Raw genomic sequence first — 19,354 nt, forward strand, 5'->3', positions numbered from 1 at the left:
CCAGCTTCTGGGCTGTTTAATGGGATTGATGTTAGCGAAAGTTTTGTAAATATGTATATGGTAATCTAATCTAAGTACAACTTTACTTTCTAATGACGTGTTTCCATGAAGTCTCATTTATTCTGGATATGTAGTTCACTCACTGTTTAGAAGGCCTGCCAAAGATGTTTAGATTCTGGTAATACCTTTCCTTTTTTCTTGACCTAGAATTTTCTCTCTCTTCTTTTCCTACATGATAATTTAGAACCGTATCTTATATGAAAATTCAGTGGTTTAGCAAGGGTCTTTATAGGGCATTAGGCAGTGAAGGTCCGGATGCCTCTGTTTCCTAAACAGAGGAAGTTGGAGCCCTAATGAGAAGAGGAGCCTATCATTAACCTAGCCCTTATTAGCCTAATTGGAAAAAGTTAGTAGAGAAGTTTCAAGATATATTTTTTTAAGATTATTCCTCTGTCATCTTCTAGGCTGAGCAGTTACTTTTAAAGGTAAAATTGAGGGACGCCTGGGTGGCTCAGTTGGTTAAGCAGCTGCCTTCGGCTCGGGTCGTGATCCCAGCGTCCTGGGATCAAGTCCCACATCGGGCTCCTTGCTCGGCAGGGAGCCTGCTTCTCCCTCTGCCTCTGCCTGCCTCTCTGTCTGCCTGTGCTCGCTCTCTCTCCCTCTCTCTCTGACAAATAAATAAAATCTTTAAATAAATAAAGGTAGAATTGAGCATGGATGGATCTGAACTCACAGCCCTGAGCTCAAGACCTGAGTGAGACCAAATCAAGAGCTGTGTGTTTAACTCACTGATCCATCCATGCTCAATTTTACCTTTATTTATTTATTTATTTATTTATTTAAAGATTTTATTTATTTAGCCTGCTTTAAAAAAAAAAAAAAGATAAAATTGATCTACCTGTGGATCCTCTCCAATCTGGACTTGGAGAAGCCTGGAAGTACCTGTTTAATGATTAATCCCATTGGCTGCAACTAAGAGTTCTGGCCTATGTTAAATGAGTTTATCCAAAGCGGAATTTAAGTTTCACTTTGCTTCTTCCTTTAATGGCATGGTGCTCTTTGGCTATTCTTACATATCCACTCTTAACACTAATCTGATATTACTAGTTTTTTAAGTATGAGTTCATTTCAGAACTGGCTGAGTCTTTTTAAGGCTTATTTCAAGAGCCTCTAGGTTGGGAGCTGAGATAGTTTTTGCTTCTTTCCCTTATTACAAATATATTACATTTCACTTATCTTACAGATTTTTGTGGGCAAGCATGGGAATTTTGCCAGAATTCGTATTTCAAGGCTTCTGTTGGAAAGTGCATTCCATGTTCCACATGATCAAATTACAAATGGACTTTTGAAATATAATCTCTTTATAAGTTGAGGACTTCCTTATATCCTAAGAGATGTGCCTCTTCAAGTTTGGGAATCATAGACTTAAGACACAGTGAATAATAATTAGCTGGAATGTGTTACTCAGGAGGCACTGCAGCAAAAGATAGATAAATTAATGATGATAAGTTCATAAAGGTTTCTAAGAGAAAGCTCATATTTGGGAGATTATATTCTTGACCTTTTATTTTGTCCTTGACTTTTAAAATTTTATTTCATACAGTCATTTGTACCTTCCTACAGTTCTGCTGTGGTATTGCCATGACCACTATGGGAATTAGTATTCAGCAGATACTTATAAAGTGCCTGTAGTAAGGGAAACACTGAGAATAATGTTCAAAGGTATAAAGAGGAGTAAGTTTTTCCAGTTACCAGTTTTTGCTCTCTTCCCTCCTGTTCCTTTAATGAACAAACCAGTAGCTTTTCTCAGAGCTAATCAGTGTGATCCACCCCGCCCCCTGCCTCGGCCATTTTGTGCTAGAGACTAAATTTGAGGCTAGTGGCCTTTTATGGGGGATAATTTCTTTGGGACATTGATAGCGGTTGACTACCAAGCAACCTTTTTGAAAATGATGAGATTTACCTTTCCACTGTGCTGTCTTGTCCCCTTCGTAAGCATCCCATAGGCAGCTATCCTGCACTTCTTGTGTTCTGGTCAAAGAATCCTTGCTTGTATATTAAAGCTGATAAGAAATTTGTAGGATTTGAATTTTTGCACTTTGAAGGAGGTCTCATTCTCATTATTCTCCAACTCACCAAGGACTGAATAAATAAAGACTTGAAATAATGCCCACAAAAAAATTGCATGTATCTTTACTTACAGGAACCTTAATTTCTGAAGCAGGATCCTACAGATACGAATATACTTAGAGAACAATGGGATAGAACATTCAAAATTATGTCTTTGGAGCTGAAAAATCTTATACTAATCACACACCTTGAAATTAGATTGGTGATATATATTTTACCATTCAAGTATTTTTTCTTTTTTGGGGGAAAGATAATAACATATATAGAGAAAAGTATGTAAATCATAGGATAGTTTACAGAATAACCATAAACCAAAAAAAGAGTTGTGTAACCACTACTCAACAGCAGCTCACTGTGAGCCCCAGAGAAGCCTCCTATATGTTCCTCTCTGAACACAACCCCATCCTTCCTTTTACCAATTTTGTAGTTCTAAACAACATAGTTTAGTTGAAGTTTATGTGAATGGAGTTCTCTATTCTTCTCTTGCTCAACATATGTGGTGTTCATTTACATATATGGTTTTAGCTCATCCATTTTCATTACTGTATAGTGGCTGCAGCTGTGGAAAAGTACCCCATAATTTTAAGAAATCTAATCTGCTGATGGACATTTGGGTTGTTTCCAGGTGTAGGCCATTACAGTGTTGCTCGGAATGTTCTTCAGCTATCCTGGTACCTCAGTATGTGCATACATACACAGGAATGGAATTTCCTATAATATGTCTAGTAATATAAAAGTATTGGGTAATACTAAACTGTTTTCCATAGTGGTTGTACCCAGTTTATATATCTTTCAGCAATATATGAAAGTTCTTTTGTTTCATATTCTTGCCAGCATTTGGATTTGTTAGATTTTTTTTTTTTTTTTTTTAGGAGGTTTGTTTTACTTAGAGTGGAAAAATTATGCCAGGGACAAAGTCAACACAAAGGAACAAACAACAGAAAGTAGCAGGAAAGAGACCCAGTTAAGTGCAGCTCTGTGAGTCCACCAGTTCTTTCAGTCATGGTTAACATGCGGCCCAGTGCGGGCGTCCGTCTCTCTAGCCTGTCTGTCCATCTGTCCTTGGATTTGTTAGATTTTTAATGTTCACTACTTGCTATTTGTATGAATATCATATGTTCTTAATTTTCATTTTACTGTTTTCTTTTTTTTAAAGATTTTATTTATTTATTTGTCATAGAGAGAGAACCAAGAGCAAGCATAGGCAGACAGAGTGGCAGGCAGAGGCAGAAGGAGAAGCAGGCTCCCTGCCAAGCAAGGAGCCCAATGTGGGACTCGATCCCAGGACACTGGAATCATGACCTGAGCTGAACGCAGCCGCCCAACCAACTGACCACCCAGGCGTCCCCATTTTACTGTTTTCTAATGAGATGAAATATCTCTTCTGATATTTATTGGCCATTTGGATTTCTTCTTTTGCGAAGTGTCTAGTTAAATCTTTGTTGTTTTTTTCTTGTTGACTAATAGACATCCTTCGTATATTCTAAATACTAGTTTGTTGCTGCTTAAATGTGTTAAAGGTATCTTTTCCCACTCTGTGATTTGTTTTTATTATTCTCTTTATGGTATCTTTTGATGAAGAATTTCTAATTTAATGTAATTGATTTGATTTATGAGTCTCATGGTAAGTTTTGTGTTCTAATTTTTTTGTATGGGGTTAAGATAAGGCCCAACTTAATTTTTTAAAAAATATTTTAGTTTTATTTTTTTAAGAGAGAAAGAGAGCATTCCATTGGGGTGGTGGGGAGGAGCAGAGGGGGAGGAGAGGGGGAGGGAAAGACTCTCAAGCAGATTCCACCCTGAGTATGGAGCCAATGCAGGGCTTATCCCAGGACCCCAACATGACCTGAGCTGAAACCAAGAATTTAACTGACTGAGCCACCCAGGTGCCCCTTAATTTTTTTTTTTTCTAAATGTGCTCCCCTTAATTGAAAATACTCCCACTTCCTTCGACCACTGATCAGCAAAGCTACCTCTTTGGTATACCAAGGACTTAACCTCATGTGTGGGTGTGTTTTTGAGTTGACTGTTTCCATTGGTCTGTTTTTTGGTGCCTGCACCAGGACCTCACAGTCTTAACTATGATAATTATGCAATAAGCCCTGTTATATGGGAGAAGTAAGTCCTCTCACATTATTCTTTTTCTAATAGTATCTTTCTTGGCTTATTCATTTCCCTTTGCATTTCCATATGAATTATAAAATCACTGGGATTTTGATTAGGATTTATTGCATTAGCTCTATAAACCAATATGGGGAGAATTAATATCTTCAGAGTATTACACTATGAACATGATATATTTTTCCATTCATTTAGATTTTCTGTGAGGTCTCCTGATGAGGTTTTATAATTTTTTGTATGTTGATCTTATACTTCTTACTAGATTTATTTTTAGAGCTTTCATATATTTTAATGCTTTTGTGTTACCCTTGAAACATTTTTATTTTCTCACTGTTGCTGATTCCTTCTCCCCTTTTATAAAAGGAATAACAGAGTTTGTATTTGTTTTCTGCCATGCTGGGTGGGATAGAAAGTAAGAAGGAGAGAATTGCCGTGGAAAGGACATACTAGGTCCCCCTTCATAGGCTTTTCTCCTTCTTTGTGTAAAGCTTAGGAAGTACTCATTTGTTCTCCATAAGTGTTATAGCCTGTGGAAGAAAGGGCAGAGCATATATTCTTTCTCTGTAAGGGTACGCACTGTATCCTTTCAGTTTTCAGTGTTGCCAAGAGGTACTAATTAACTGCTGAGAGAGGTAAAAATTTTGAGTGGGCTGTTTCTGATCTAAATTACAGTTTTTTCATGGGGAAAGAGATTTGTTACTTATGTTCCTCAGGAAGCCCGGTTGTCAGGGATTTTCTAGAGTAGGTCTCCCAGCTAATGTGAAAATGCCCAAATCTTAAGTATGTCAATTCATTAAGTGATTGTTTAAAATGTGATTTAGAGAATTTCTCAACCTACTTCATCTCAGCACTTTGAAATAGTTTCTCATTCTCAGGCATTCATCGAAGGTTTTTCTAGGTTCCTGGAGAAAAACAGATACCAGGTAGAATCTCCCTTTTAAAACAGTGAAACCGAGGGACGCCTGGACGGCTTAGTCAATTAAGTGTCTGACTCTTGGTTTGGGCTCAGGTCATGATCTTGGGGTCCTGAAATGGAGCCCGTGTCCGGCTCCACACTCAGGGTGGAGCCAGCTTGAGATTCTCCCTCTTCCTCTGCCCCTCTCTTGCTCATGTGTACTTTCTCTTTCTCTCTCTCTCAAATAAATAAATGAATCTTTAAAAATAAAAAAATCAGTGAAACAGAAACAAAATGAATAGATCTCATCTCGCAGAGTAAATAGCTGTTAGCCTATAGCTTATTTACCTCATCTTCTGCCAAATGTACATTTTAAAAATAACTGAACTAATACTATGCTTTTTTCATTTAGCATTGCAGCCTTAAGATTTTTCAGATGTCATTGAAATGTTTTTAAAATTAGCCTTTATAATGGGTGTATGACATTACATTCTGTGCCATCACTTACTTAATTTTTCCCCTCACTGGACATTTGAATCATTTTCTATTTTTCACACGTAACGCTAGTATTCAGTAAAATCCTTTAAAAACCTTTTTCTGCATTTTGGATTATTTCCTTAGAAGTGGAAATATTGTCTTAAATAGTTCCACCATTTCAGTGTTGAAAATTTTATTTGGTGTCTATTGAGTACCATCTGTATTTTTAAGTATTGGGGAGACAGTAAGGAATAAGACAAAGTTCACATTGTCATGTAATTTATATTTAGTGAAAGATTAGAGTTATAAGTCAATTCAAAGTTTAAAAACTTTGATAAGTGCTTTGGTGGGGGGAGCACAAGATATTATAACAGCATAGCAAATCTCATAGAGATCTTTCTAATTTAGGTGGGGAAAGGGAGGAGAATTGACCGGGGCCTCTAAGGAAGGGATATTTAAGCTAACAGCCAAAGCACAAGTAGTGGTTGTCCAAACAAAGGAAAGAGAGAATAGCTTGTGTTAAAGCTGGGGGAGACCGGGAAGTAGGAAAAGGGACAGGGAACAGGGAAGGACTGCTGGGGAATACTCAGCATAAAAGAACTTAAGGAATACCAGTATGTCACTGCACAGGGGAGAAAGAGATGCAAAATGAGTAGGGAGATAGGAGCCAGATCACCCAAGCCTTTGTAGGCCTGGTGAAGAATTGAGGTTCTTGGGAAATACCTTGTTCCCTTCCAAGCTGCCTGCCAATTTATACTTCTGTCAACCCTGTGTGAGTGCCTGGCTCACTTACTAGCATTGACTATCTCATTCGTGTAAGACTTCACTAATGTGATAAATGAAATATTTTCATTTCAATTCATCTTTCTTTGATTACTAGTGAGGAAGAACCATTCCCCATTTATAGCCAGTGGGTATTTCATTGTTTTTGACCATTCAGTTTGTTTCCTTGTCCATTAAAACAGTATTTGTAAAGTTTTTCTAAAAGTACTGTCTTAACAGATGGGGGACCACTTGTCGGGAATTTTGGAAGAGTTTCTTACGTGTCTCTCAGTATATACTCTGGATAAGGGGCTGGATCAGGTCAAGATTGGGTTTCTTTTGTCTTTGTCATTTTTTTTTTAAAAGATTTTATTTATTTATTTGCCAGAGAGAGAGGGAGGAAGAGAGAGCGAGTGAGCACAGGCAGACAAAGAGGCAGGCAGAGGGAGAAGCAGGCTCCCTGCCGAGCAAGGAGCCCGATGTGGGACTCGATCCCAGGACTCTGGGATCATGACCTGAGCAGAAGGCAGCTGCTTAACCAACTGAGCCACCCAGGCGTCCCTGTCTTTGTCATTTTTTGATTCATGGGGTATACATCTGTGGAGTTGGGAATTCAAAAAGTAACTGATAGGGTGCCTGGGTGGCTCTGTCGTTTAAGCATCTGCCTTAGGGTCAGGTCCTGATCCCAGGGTCCTTCGGCTCTGGCCATGATCCCAGGGTCCTTTGGTTCAGGTCATGATCCCAAAGTCCTGGGATGGAGCACCACGCCCACCTGGCTCCTTGCTCAGGGGAGCCTGCTTCTCCCTCCCTGCCACCCACCCTTCCCCCCCCCGTCCCCCTGCTCATGCTCTCTCAAATAAATAAATAAAATCTTTTAAAAAAATAAAAGGAAAAGAAAGAAAGAAACTGATAAACTCTGGCCCCTTAATTTTCTTAAGCAACCAGCTCACATAATCTTTCCTCTAAGAAGCAATCCAAGTCTCTTGTAACCAGAACCAACTGCTGCCTCTCTCACATTTGTTTAGCAACTCGTTTGTACTCTTACTTGGTACTTCATTTTTTCCTTTTTCTTTTTTAAATTGTTGGTAAGAGATTTTCTGCCCTACTTCTTTATAAGGAAGGCCCTGAAGGGCAGAGGCAGTGTCAGTCTGATTCACCCCTGTCTTTGTGCCCCCACTGTCTTGAGGACAATATTTCAGACATGCAATGTGAAGGACCTGGCTGTTTATTTATAGCTATGATAGCCCTTAACATTTACTGTTCTTTGAAAAGTTACCTGAAAATATAGCCTCCACGTATTCTGAGGCCAGGGAGTAACATACCGGTAGTAATGTGTGATCCTCCCAGGGTTGGCGGGTCTCAGCTGGGTTTTCCATCAGTAGTAGACTTTGGTCACAAGAGATGGAAGCTGCGCAGGACCTGTAGTGACTTGCTTAGGTGTTAGGTTGTGTTATCATTGGGTGTTTTCACTTTACCCAAAACCAGGTATCTGGGGGAGAGACTGAACTGGTTGGGACCTGTACAATTTCATTATGATGATTGGATTTTTGTAGAGCAGAACCTCAGCATGCACTTGGGAGAATCGAAGTCAGATATGGACATAGGAACAAGATTACATGTTAATGTACTGAAATCCCACAGAGATCATAAAAGGCATTTGTTACTTTGTATATAGTACCTGTGTATGCTACATTCCATCATAGAAATTAATACCAGTTATTGGAGAAGTTGACGGTTTTTGATGGTTAAAGAATTGCTTATTTTGTAGGGAGCTAGGCTCTCTGTTTTTCTGGTTTCTCCCACTCATTCTGTACGGTTTGGGCATTTTCATTGTCAATGATCACTTAATATTCCTAAGGGTATTACTGTGGTTGTCCTTATTTATGTTAACTCTAGACTTGAATGCTGTGGATAATTTTCTTCTTCCTCGTGTAGTTTTCCAAACAGTAGCACCTTCAGCATGTGCTTTATTGAAAATTGTCAGACAACTGCCTTTTCTGGATAGATAGGGATTCTTTAGTTGTTATGAACTTTTCCCATACTGTTAGACTTTTCAGCGCTATATAGGACTCTTCATTGCATTTGGCATGCATCTGTGAATGCTGTCACATGTCAGACACTGTGCTCTGTTAATGCAGAGGCATTAAGCCATGTGGTAAAGAGCAGTGATAGAGGGGCGCACAGGTTCTGGGGGAGCATAGATGGAGGGTACTTAGCCTATCCATGGAGAGTGTGAAGAGGGTGGGGAAAGTGCCAGGATCATTGGAAGGCAGAGGTTAAACCAAGTTTTGAAAGATTAATTAGAATTATTCGGTAACAGGGATGGTTTTTAATCAAGGCAAGGCTGGAGAGACGGAGCACAGTTTTGAAGCTATCGCTGAAGTACACACTACCACCTTTGCAGTGTTCTTGTGAAAAGCTTTGAGCTAAAGTGGATCAAGCCTCTGTATTTAACTCGTACTAACTTACTGAAAATCTAGGGGATGGAGCAGCATTAAATGATACCATGGGGGTAGTTAGCAAAGTCCACAATGTGGGAAAACAGCATGGGTTTCTCAACAAATAAACTGCAAAAAGAAGGGAGGGATTATGGATTAAAGGAGATTTAAGAGACACAAGTGAAATGCAGTATATTGTCCCTGTTGGACTCTCATTTGAGTAAATCAACACTAAAAAATTTATGAGACCGTTGGGAAAATTTGACCATTGTTTGGATAGTTGATGATATTAGGGGATTTTTAAAAATTGGGGTGGCAGTAATACTGTGGTTATGTTAAAAAAAAATAGTTCTTTTAGGCGTACAGAATAAAGATGAAATGAGATGATGACTAGAGTTTGCCCCAGAGATACTGAGTGTGGGTTGGGTGCTGTGTGTGGTGGGAGTGGGTAGGGAGGGTAGAAGGGCCACGAATTTTGAAACTAAGTGATAGAGGTCCATAAGCAGCTTTTTTTTAAAAATATTATTTATTTATTTATTTGACAGAGAGAGATCACAAATAGGCAGAGAGAGAGAGGAGGAAGCAGGCTCCCTGCTGAGCAGGGAGCCCGATGCGGGACTCGATCCCAGGACCCTGAGATCATGACCTGAGCTGAAGGCAGCGGCTCAACCCACTGAGCCACCCAGGTGCCCTCCATAAGCAGCTTATTATGCCATTCTTCCCACCTTTGTGTTTGAATGTTTCTGTAATTTTTTTTTTTTTTTTTTTAAAGCTGTTGCTATACTCTGGGCAAGAAATTTGAAGGACCTGAAATAAAGCACTGGCTGTAAAGACGAAAGAAAGGATAGGTTTGAGAAATAAGTTATGAGACAATTAGTTATACTTAGAGGCCTGGGGCTGGAGGGAGGGGTGTCTAAGTTTATGGTTTGGGACCTGAGAACTGTTACCTAACATAGGGAAAATGGAAGCGATGTATCTTGAATGGTTGGTGCAGGGTGGTATTGGGTGCTTGTTTTGGGACATACGGAGTTTCAGATAACCAGATAGAGATGCACAGTAAATTCAGAGCTAGATGTGGATGAAAATGTGGGTATTAGTTAACCCTAAGAAAGGATGAGGTTGCCCAGGGAGAATATGTAAAAGAGGGAAGGAATGCCCCTGATAGCAGCAGAAAAAGAGAGAGCTACTTAGGATTCTGAGAAGAGAGGTCAGTGAGCGAAGGAAGTACGATTTTTAAGAAAATCAAGGAAATAGGAAGCTTTAAGAAGAGTATAGGAACTATGACAAATCCAGTAGGAAGTGTAGTAGGACAGGAACTTTTCCAGTTCCTCTTGATCATGGGGGTGAGGGGAAGCTTTGTGAATATACTGTATTGATATTCTGTAGTTGTCAAGTCCCGTTAGTGTGGATTAATAGAGGCTGTAGCATATTTGTGTTGATTAGAGTTATGACTAAAAGCAAAAGAGCTTTTATTTAATTGGAAATTAAGATCATTACCCTTCATTCCCTTGGTGCCATTAATTTGAAAATCATGTTCACTTGTTCAAAGATCTTATCACTTTAGTTCTCTATGAAACTTTGCTAATTGGCACAAAAGATAGTGGCACTGAGGTTGTCATAGGAGTTCAGACTTAGAATTGTGAACCTGTCTTAAAGCCAGTTTCCCAGTGAATCTGGTGCTGCGTGGATACTCTTCAGGGTAACTGCAAAATCTTAGCAGTAGGCAAAGATGATGTACCTTGTTGTTTACTTCTTTTAAAGATTAATTTTTAAGATTTCTGTCTTTAAAACTGTTTTCCTTTTCTTTAGCTCTTTTTATCCCACATTGCAGAGGGGAAAATGGGAGTGGATTTCCCAGGAAAAAGCTAGCCATCACTTGTATTGTGATGTCTTCCTGCTCCCACCACGATATGACTGTCAGCGTCTCTGTCGGGCTGCAGTCTTGACAGTCGTGGCCTTCTGGCACTCTTCTACAGCCAAGCGAGGCATTTTGGCAGAAAGGACATAGCCCTCTGCCCTTCTTGTCATCCTCTGTACAGGAATCTTATAATTTTATGTTTATTTTCCAGTAAGTACAGAACTGTGAGAACTTGTTTCATTTGAAAAACCCTCACACAGCAAACTGTACAGCCCACATAGGGACAATAGAATGATTCACCCTTTTAAAGATGCTTTTACTTTAGTTGCTAACCTCTGACCAGAGTACCACATAGCCTGAGAACTGAAATTTACCCATTTTTCATAAGACAGTTGAGAATTTGGTTGCCAGAAGGGGCCAGTGAGAACGCTTCTGTCTTCCCAGAGCAACATTTAGCCCACACTGGCTGCCACTCGGCTGCCTGTTGAGTCATTCCCACAGTGCTGTATAGAGCTTTTCTGGCTTTTCTTTTAAACATGGTGTTCTTGGAGTGAGAAAGAAAGGAAGTTTTTTCTCTCCTCCACAAAATCTCCCCCACCCCAGATCTGCATTGCTTTCTTTTTTCTAACAACAGAATATTGCCCTCAATCATTCTGAGGCTGTTTTCTCTTCTGAGGTCTCTTGGTGCTCTCATTTATCATTAGTTTGACTGTGAGTGTTTTGGCATTTGCTGGGCTTCGTTTGCAGCAGCAGGCTTTCCAGACACGGGCTGCTACTTAACCAGAAAGATTGAGGAATTCTAACATACCAAACATGGATTTCTAGTTTTCAGATGTTTAGAAGTCAATCAGATATGCCAAAAGGCATCTTTATATCCTTATTATGATGATCAGTTAGTAAAAAGGACTGTAAAGGAAATGAATGAGCTTTTCACTTTAGATAAATGAAATTGCTGTGATTTGAAAGGATTTTGGTGTGTTTTTGTTTTTGCAGTGGAAGGTAAAATGCCCATGTTTGTTCTGATTCAGAAGAGCCTGCTCTGTGCTAGTGGAAAAGGAGTTGAAGTTTCTTCCTCAGAAAAGGGAAATTGTTATATATTTGAACTGTTGTCTTATGTGTTCCATACGTCTAGCAAGGTCATACGCATTTTAGAAAAGTCAAATAGCATCAGTAAACTGTTGACAGCCCACATGTCTCACAGAGGAACAAGTTAAGGGGCTCTTCACAGGGGATTGGCAGATCTGAACGACAGATTACAGCTCCAGAATGTATTCAGATGACTTTTTGAAACAGATATTTTAATTGAAGTCCAGGTGGAGAAATAATTGCGCTTCTGTAGTTAAATATTCAACTTCCTTAGCCTGTTATCTATAAATATCACAGCTGAAAAAGCCCCTAGAATTCTTTTTCAGAAAACTAAGTCACCATCCATACTCACCTGTAGGCATGTATGTATATGTGCCTAAGTCCCATCCCCACCTCCCAGTAATGGGTCAGTAATTGGGCTGTTTGTTTCAAAAGATTGAGTTTAGTTTGTGTTTAATCTGTTGCTCTAAACTGCATTAGCAGCAAAGTCCCTTATGCTGAAGGTTTAGAACAAAACTTCATCTTCTCTTTCTGAAAAGAGGGGCAAAAAGCAGTTGATCTGTGTTCTGAAGGTCTCTATGTCTCTCCCCTCCCCCCAGAGACGAACAGCAAGGAGGAGGAGCTCGCTCGCTGTTCTAACCACACTTCACAGGGCTTAGCTTGAGCGCCTTTTGGTTTCCTGTCAGCAGTAATTCAACTCTGTGCCATCTTGACTTGCGTGAAGGGTGCATGAATTGCTAACTGCACTGAGAAGAGGAGTGAGTTCTCAGTCCGAGCATAAGGCACGAGACTGAATTTATGAAAGCTTTGGTAGCCTCTGAAGACAACATCTTCTGTGACTTTGAATTTTTTCATTGATTTGTGGGCCGCTGTTTCTGAGAAGCATCTGTCATGACTCTACTGGAACCCGAGAGGTTAATGATGGCTGTGCAGTCCGGTAATTCCGTATTTCCTGCCGATTCTATTTTGCCACAGGTTTCTTTAATAAGGTTGGGTATGTCTGTACTAGGATCGGATAGAGATGGGAGGAAGATCGATGGGAGCAAACATACAGTGTCCAGTGACTGTACTGCATGTTCATATTTCTGCTGTAAAAAATAATTAGTAATTTTTTGTAGCTGCAAACTCTGGTTACTCTAGTTATTCAGACATAGCTTTGCTTTAGATGTTTACTGACTTAAGACTGTTCAATGAGGGGAAGAAAACATTTCCCTTTAGTTAAGTGTTTTATTATTATCTGTAGCACTGCTTTTAACATAGGATAATTGAGTTGCTTTTGCTGTTTTATACATTACTGTCTTTAATCCCTAGTCCACGCTCTATTTTTATGTCTCTTCGTGAAAGAATGTTTTTAAAATTTTCCTTCTATCTCATTTTGTGGTATAACCTTTCTGAATCATCTTTTGGTTCTTGGAAATGCTCTTGATAATACAGAAGATGGGGACTCTAAGTTTTGGAGATGGAGAAGTTTGAGCAAGAAAGTAGTCAAAAGAAAAAATGTAGGATTTTTAAAATTCTGTCTCTAAAAACAGTTTTCTCAACTCAGAAATGTCTTTTATGACAGTTTAAAATTCCAGTTTGTTTTTAATGGTTTCCTTTACTTTTAGTGTTTTGAAACTTGTAAGTTCGATATCTAAAAATAGGGAATGTTCTTTTGTTATTTTTAGACTTCTGCTAAAATGTAGTCTGTAGTGTTTTCCTGTTTGAGAGCATATCTTGAAAGATTCATACAAGTGGCATTTGCGGGCCTCTTCCCATCCCCTGGCTTTCACTCATTGGAATGAGATAGGCTGCTTAGTTTTGGCAGATACTGTCTCGGGCAGAATTGGTCTTACTGTTCTCCTTGGGGAACACTTAGATAGTATCTTGAAAGAGACAGATACCCATCTGAAGACAGGATCAGATGCTATCAGCTTAGGCTTTATGGACAGGGAAGGGCAAAGAGGAAAGATACTGCTACCATTCTGTTTTGTCTGGTTTTACAAATAAGACCATGATGAGTCATTTATTATTTGAGTTCTTCTGTTCATATATGCTACACTTTTTAGGTTGTTGCCTTTCCTTTTTCTTCCCGGATCTGTTGAGCTCTGTGTTCTAAACAAGATAGTATTATCTGACTGTTTCCTACCTGTCTTTGATGAAATAAGTCCCAGTTAAACAGACTCGCGGGGTTTGTTTTGTTTTGTTTTGTTTCCCTTCTCTGTGTTCTAGTTGTCTGTTGTATGTGGGCAAGTGGATATTTTATCTTAGGCAATATAAGCTAGTATTTGAACTCTCTCTCCCTTCTTTCATTGCTTTGTTGCTTACAGATTATCTCAGTCCAGTAACTTTTCTTCATAAAGGTTAAAAGAGTTTTTGCTTTCCCTAAGGGGGTCTCAGTGGTTCCCAGCTGGATAAAGGAAAGGGACTTACTTGTCTTGCCTAAGAGCTGGTTTTCATGTGACATATGTTGGGCAGGGCTAGCCACCCATCTGTTGGACAAACTACTTCATAAAACTTTCAGAGGATAATAATATGTAAGACAAGTATGGATAAAATTGACAAGGGTGTTGGGTACAGGTAGAATGAAAGATCTGCAGAGAATAAATAGCATGTATGTGTACCTCTGTCTTTTGCTTGTGTTCATAGAAGAGAAACTGGGTACAGCAAACTGATTTCTCTAGTACGTGTGTTTCCTAAATGCTCAAAATTTTTGTAAAATTGTTACGGTTTTCTTCTGAAGCTGTAGTCATTATGCTGTACTGCAACAGTAATATGACAGTTGTATTTATGATAAATGAAAAAGCACACTATGAAGCCTTGATGAGCTAGAAGCCAATCATTCTTTCTAAAAAGTCAAGACATTAGGGCTCAGTGGGTTAAAGCCTCTGCCTCCAGCTCAGGTTATGATCCCGGGGTCCTGGGATCGAGTCCCAGATCTGGCTCTCTGCTCCACAGGGAGCCTGCTTCCTCCTCTCTTCTCTGCCTGCCTCTCTGCCTACTTGTGATCTCTGTCAAATAAATAAATAAAAATCTTAATTAAAAAAAAAAACTTTAAAAAAAGTCAAGACATTTAGACTGTATGAGCCATAGGTTATTCTAGCAATACATACAATATTTGAATTTCCATGAATCTATACTTTATAGATGAAACTACAATTTAATGAGATTTTAAAAATAAACTCTTTTAGACAAGATTCAAGATGCAGTCTTTACCCTATATTAAACATTAGGTTACTGAGTATGAGAGCAAAGTTTCAAGGTACGTTGTTTATTTATTGACGGTTTTCATTTTTCTTTTAAGATTTTATTTATTAGAGAGGAAGAGAGAGAGTACAGAGGGAGAGGGAGAAGCAGACTCCCTGCTGAACAGAGAGCCCAATGTGGAGCTCGATCCCAGGACCCTGAGATCTTGCCCCGAGTGGAAGGCAGACGCCTAACCAACTGAGTCACCCAGGTGCCCCTGCTGATGGTCTCTTACTGACCCTTTGAGATCCAGTTCAGATGTTGCCTTTATGTGACTTCTCTCTGAATAGAGTCAGCCCTTCCTTCTTTCTGTTCCTACAGCACCATCTTTACAATGTAGACTAATTACCATTTTTACCTGTCTCTCTAATTATTAGATCATTGGCTTCTCAAATGCATTATATTCATCTGTATATAGGTACATGGTAGACACTCAGTATTTTTTTTAATAAATGAAAAAATTTCATTTGGCATACTTCCCCTATTAAATAGCATAAGTCTTTAAATCAAGATTTTATCAGAAATTTTTGAAATCTGTTTTTCATTAAGAAATGAATCCTCCAGGGCACCTTGCTGGCTCAGTTGGTGGAGCAGGTAACTCTTGATGTCAGGGTGGTGAGCTTGAGCCCCACATTGGGTGTGGAGATTACTTTAAAAAAAAAATCCTAGAAAAGAAAAGAATCCTCCAAATACCATTTCATACCTTAGCCAGTCCTTGCCCAGAGCTGGTCCTGTTGAAAGCATGGCTTTCAAAACTGAAAATCTTCCACATCTTTGGATGTGCAGTGTGCCGTCTGTCTTCCTGTGATATGTATTGTTAAATCTAACTGTTCTGATCAAGCCACGATTAGAGGATTAAATCCTCCATCACCACTGTGCAAACCTATCTAGACCATGATTAGAAAACTAATGATCTGAGATAGATATATGGGATTTTTGAAGTTAAGAGTAAGGGTGTGTTGGGGCATAGCACCAACTGATGTAGTTTACAACAGAGGAATGAGGGGGCTCAGCTCTTGCCAACAAATATGTAAGACTTTGACCAGGCAGGCCTTGTCCCTGTATCTAGCCAGTGTGGTCTTTGTAGTCTCTAACTCTACAACAGTGGGACAGAGTTCCCTTGTAGTGAAGGGGATTAAGGCAGTTCCCTAGGTTTTTATTAGTCCCTTGACATACACTTGATCTTGAAGAGGCACAATTAGGGAGTCTGTTTTTTCTCTTTTGTGCACATATGTGTGCACCCCCCCAACCCCCATACACTGGACCCAGACAAACCCCAATGCTTGTCTGTGTATAGGTTATGTCTGGAAGGATCATAAGAAACTGGCGACAGGGGCGCCTGGGTGGCTCAGTGGGTTAAAGCCTCTGCCTTCAGCTCAGGTCATGATCCCAGGGTCCTGGGATAGAGCCCTGCATCGGGCTCTCTGCTTAGTGGGGAGCCTGCTTCTTCCTCTCTCTCTGCCTGCTTCTCTAACTACTTGTGATCTCTGTCAAATAAATAAATAAAATCTTTAAAAAATAATAATAATAAAAAAAAGAAACTTGTAACAGTGACTAACTACTTTAAGGCAGGGGAATGGAGAGCTAGAGAACTGGGATGGAAGACTCTTTTTGTTCCACAAAACAGTTGAGTTCTCTTCTAATTTTATTATGGTATGGAATATCACATAAATTGAAAGAACATATAGAGTATGTATTACAACAATATTTAGAGTACATAAACCCATGGGTACATTACCCAACCCTAGAAATGGAGCACAATATGCACTGAAGTCCTCTTAGTGCCCTTTTTGAGTTATCCCTTAGAAAACTGTTTTCTTTGTTTTTAGCCGTATCTGCCTTTTGAATCTTTCATATTTTGTATGCATGCAAGCTGTTTAAAAATATTGGTAATTGAATAGCATTCCTCAGTCCATTTACTCCCTCATCACGTGATGCTTAAATACTTAATTCTTTTTTTTTTAAGATTTTATTCATTTGAGAGAGAAAACATGAGTGGGGGGTGGAGGGGCAGAGGAAGAGGGACATGCAGACTCCCTGCTGAGCATGGAGCCTGATGAGGGGCTCAAACCCAGGACCCCAAGGTCATGACCTGAGCTGAAGTCAGACACTTAACCAATGGAGCCACCCAGGTGCCCCTTCTTAATTCTTGCATATTTCTTTAACTTCTAGATCCCTGATTATTCTAATTTGCCTCTAAACTGTATATTTTATAATAGTTCAGGTTGGAAGTAGGGGAGTAGTAATTCATAAAAATAAGCTTGAAGGAAGATGGCGGACAAATAACTTTTGCCGTTTTTGGTAATAGGTTAACTTCTGTTCACAATGAAGGGCCCCTTGTTTGGGTTCATGTCACTCAGGGATCTATAAGAGCTGGTGAAAAACTTCAGAACTTTTAAGATTCTTTAGAATCTCCTATTAATCTAAATATTAATGTGGGCTTTTAAAAAAACACAAGTTTGTTTATATTCAAGGGATTTTAGAGCTTGAGGAACCCTTAGGTGTCACAGGTGAGGAAATTAGTCCATTGAGGATAATTTATTTCCTGAAGCCACGTAATTAATTAGTGACAGAGATGGAAGGAGAATTCATTTCCTTACTCCCCTGACTGTGCTCTTTGTGCTGTAACATACTTACAAGAAACCATCAGAGATCTCTGATATATGAGATTGTTCATAATTTTCCCTGGAGATCTTGGTTTTCCTTGGGTTTTTCCATTGCAGGTTTCTATCACTGCTCAGATTGACTTGCATCTTAAGCGGTGGGGATAAAAACCAGTGCCTGAGTGTCTAGCACCTGTCCCTGAGGAGTGGAGTCAGATACTACAGGCCCAATGGTTGTCTCCATCTTGGCTTTTTCTTCTCTGGCCTGGTTGATGATCTCATACCTTGATGGTGATCTCAGAAGACAGGTAGGCAGACAGACGGCTTTTGTCATCAGTATTCTGGATTACATCTTACTGCCTTTTCTCTGACTCACTGATTTATCTGGGATCCCTGTAGAGTTAGGACCCAGATCAAAGGCATTTGAATTCATCTGTTTGTCTCTATCTTTTTTCCTCCTTTTTGTTTCCTTTTGTATGAGGCAAACTGTCAAGACCATGAGCCACAGTTTTAGCTTTATTAAATCAGTGCCAAATGAAATAAAGATGAGTTTCATACAGTCTTGTTTTTTTTGGAACTTCATTTTTATGATTACCACATGCATTGTTTTTGAAAGGATTTTTTTTATAATAACAAGGAAAAAAAGACTAAAAACCCTTGCTTTGCCATTAACAACAAGAAATATCTTTCTCTGCCTTTCTCTCAACAAGCTCAAGGGCATTTTCCAGCAGAACTCATAGTTTCAGGGGCCTGGGGCATCCTTAATCTCACAGCAGTCACATAAATGGGGAGGTGGCTGCAGAAATTGGGTAGGTATAGAGGGCCTAGCAAAGAGGAATACATGTCAATTACATAGTGAAAATAAACTTAGTCATGAAATAGTTAAAGTGTTTTATGTGTATTACCTTATTTGATCTTGACAACACCTCTTTGAGGTCTCTGTGTCTTCACATATTACAAAGGAGGAAACTGAAGCTCAGAGAGGCTTCAGGACACACAGTAAGAGATGGAACTGATGTTTCTATTCAGGTTTTTTACTTTAAGCCCTAGTGACTTATATTTTCCATTTAAAATGAAAGTCAGATCAGCTTCCTTCTCACTTAAAACCTTCTAGTGGTTCTCATTCACAGGAAAAGCCCAAGTCCTTGTAGTGCCTGCAGAGTCTATGTGATCTGTCCGCGGCTCTGTAACTCTCAGACCGCATCTGTTCCTCTTCCCTCGCTTGACCTGTCCCAGCCTTACCACTCTCTTCGCTGCCCCTGCATACCTTAAGGAATGCTCCTCTTTCAGGGCTTCTGTACTTGATGATAGTCCTTCCACTTGGGGCACTTTTTACTGGGTAGCCTCGTGGCTTGCTCGCTCACTTCCTTCAGGTCTTTGTTGAGACATCGCTTACTTGGGCCTTCCGTGAGTGCCCTTAGGCAGATTATGTTCCTGAGACCAGGCCTTTCACCTGTTTCGTGTAGTAGGCACTATACTAACTGGTGCAGTAGTTCTCCGAGTGTGGTCTGGGAAACCCCTAGGTGTTCCTGAGACCTTTTCTGTAGGTGCAAGAAGAAGGCTTTTTATACATTTATATTAAAATACTATTTACCTGTACGTTGTCCTCATGAGTGAACACTGTAGTTTTTCAGAACTACATGATGTATGGTATCTCAACAGGTTGAATGCAGTATATAGGAAAATTCAGCTGTCTTTTAGTAAATTATACATTAGAGAGATTTGCAAAAATGGTAAAATGGTTGTACTCTTTTTACTA

At 39.5% G+C, this 19,354-nt stretch overlaps 1 protein-coding gene across 2 annotated transcripts in view; it reads left to right on the forward strand.

The window, feature by feature from the left end:
• The first annotated feature begins 12,464 nt into the window (after positions 1-12,464).
• Positions 12,465-19,354, forward strand: part of MRTFA (myocardin related transcription factor A) — a 97,618-nt gene continuing 90,728 nt past the window's right edge. For both annotated transcript variants that reach the window (XM_044229283.1, XM_044229284.1), the window contains exon 1: positions 12,465-12,704. In XM_044229283.1, coding sequence (XP_044085218.1) covers positions 12,659-12,704 — 46 coding nt within the window. In that variant the 5' untranslated portion in view covers positions 12,465-12,658. The remainder of the gene's footprint in view (positions 12,705-19,354) is intronic.

The sequence above is a fragment of the Neovison vison genome, chromosome 12, assembly GCF_020171115.1.
Source record: "Neovison vison isolate M4711 chromosome 12, ASM_NN_V1, whole genome shotgun sequence".
Classification (NCBI taxonomy): domain Eukaryota; kingdom Metazoa; phylum Chordata; class Mammalia; order Carnivora; family Mustelidae; genus Neogale; species Neogale vison.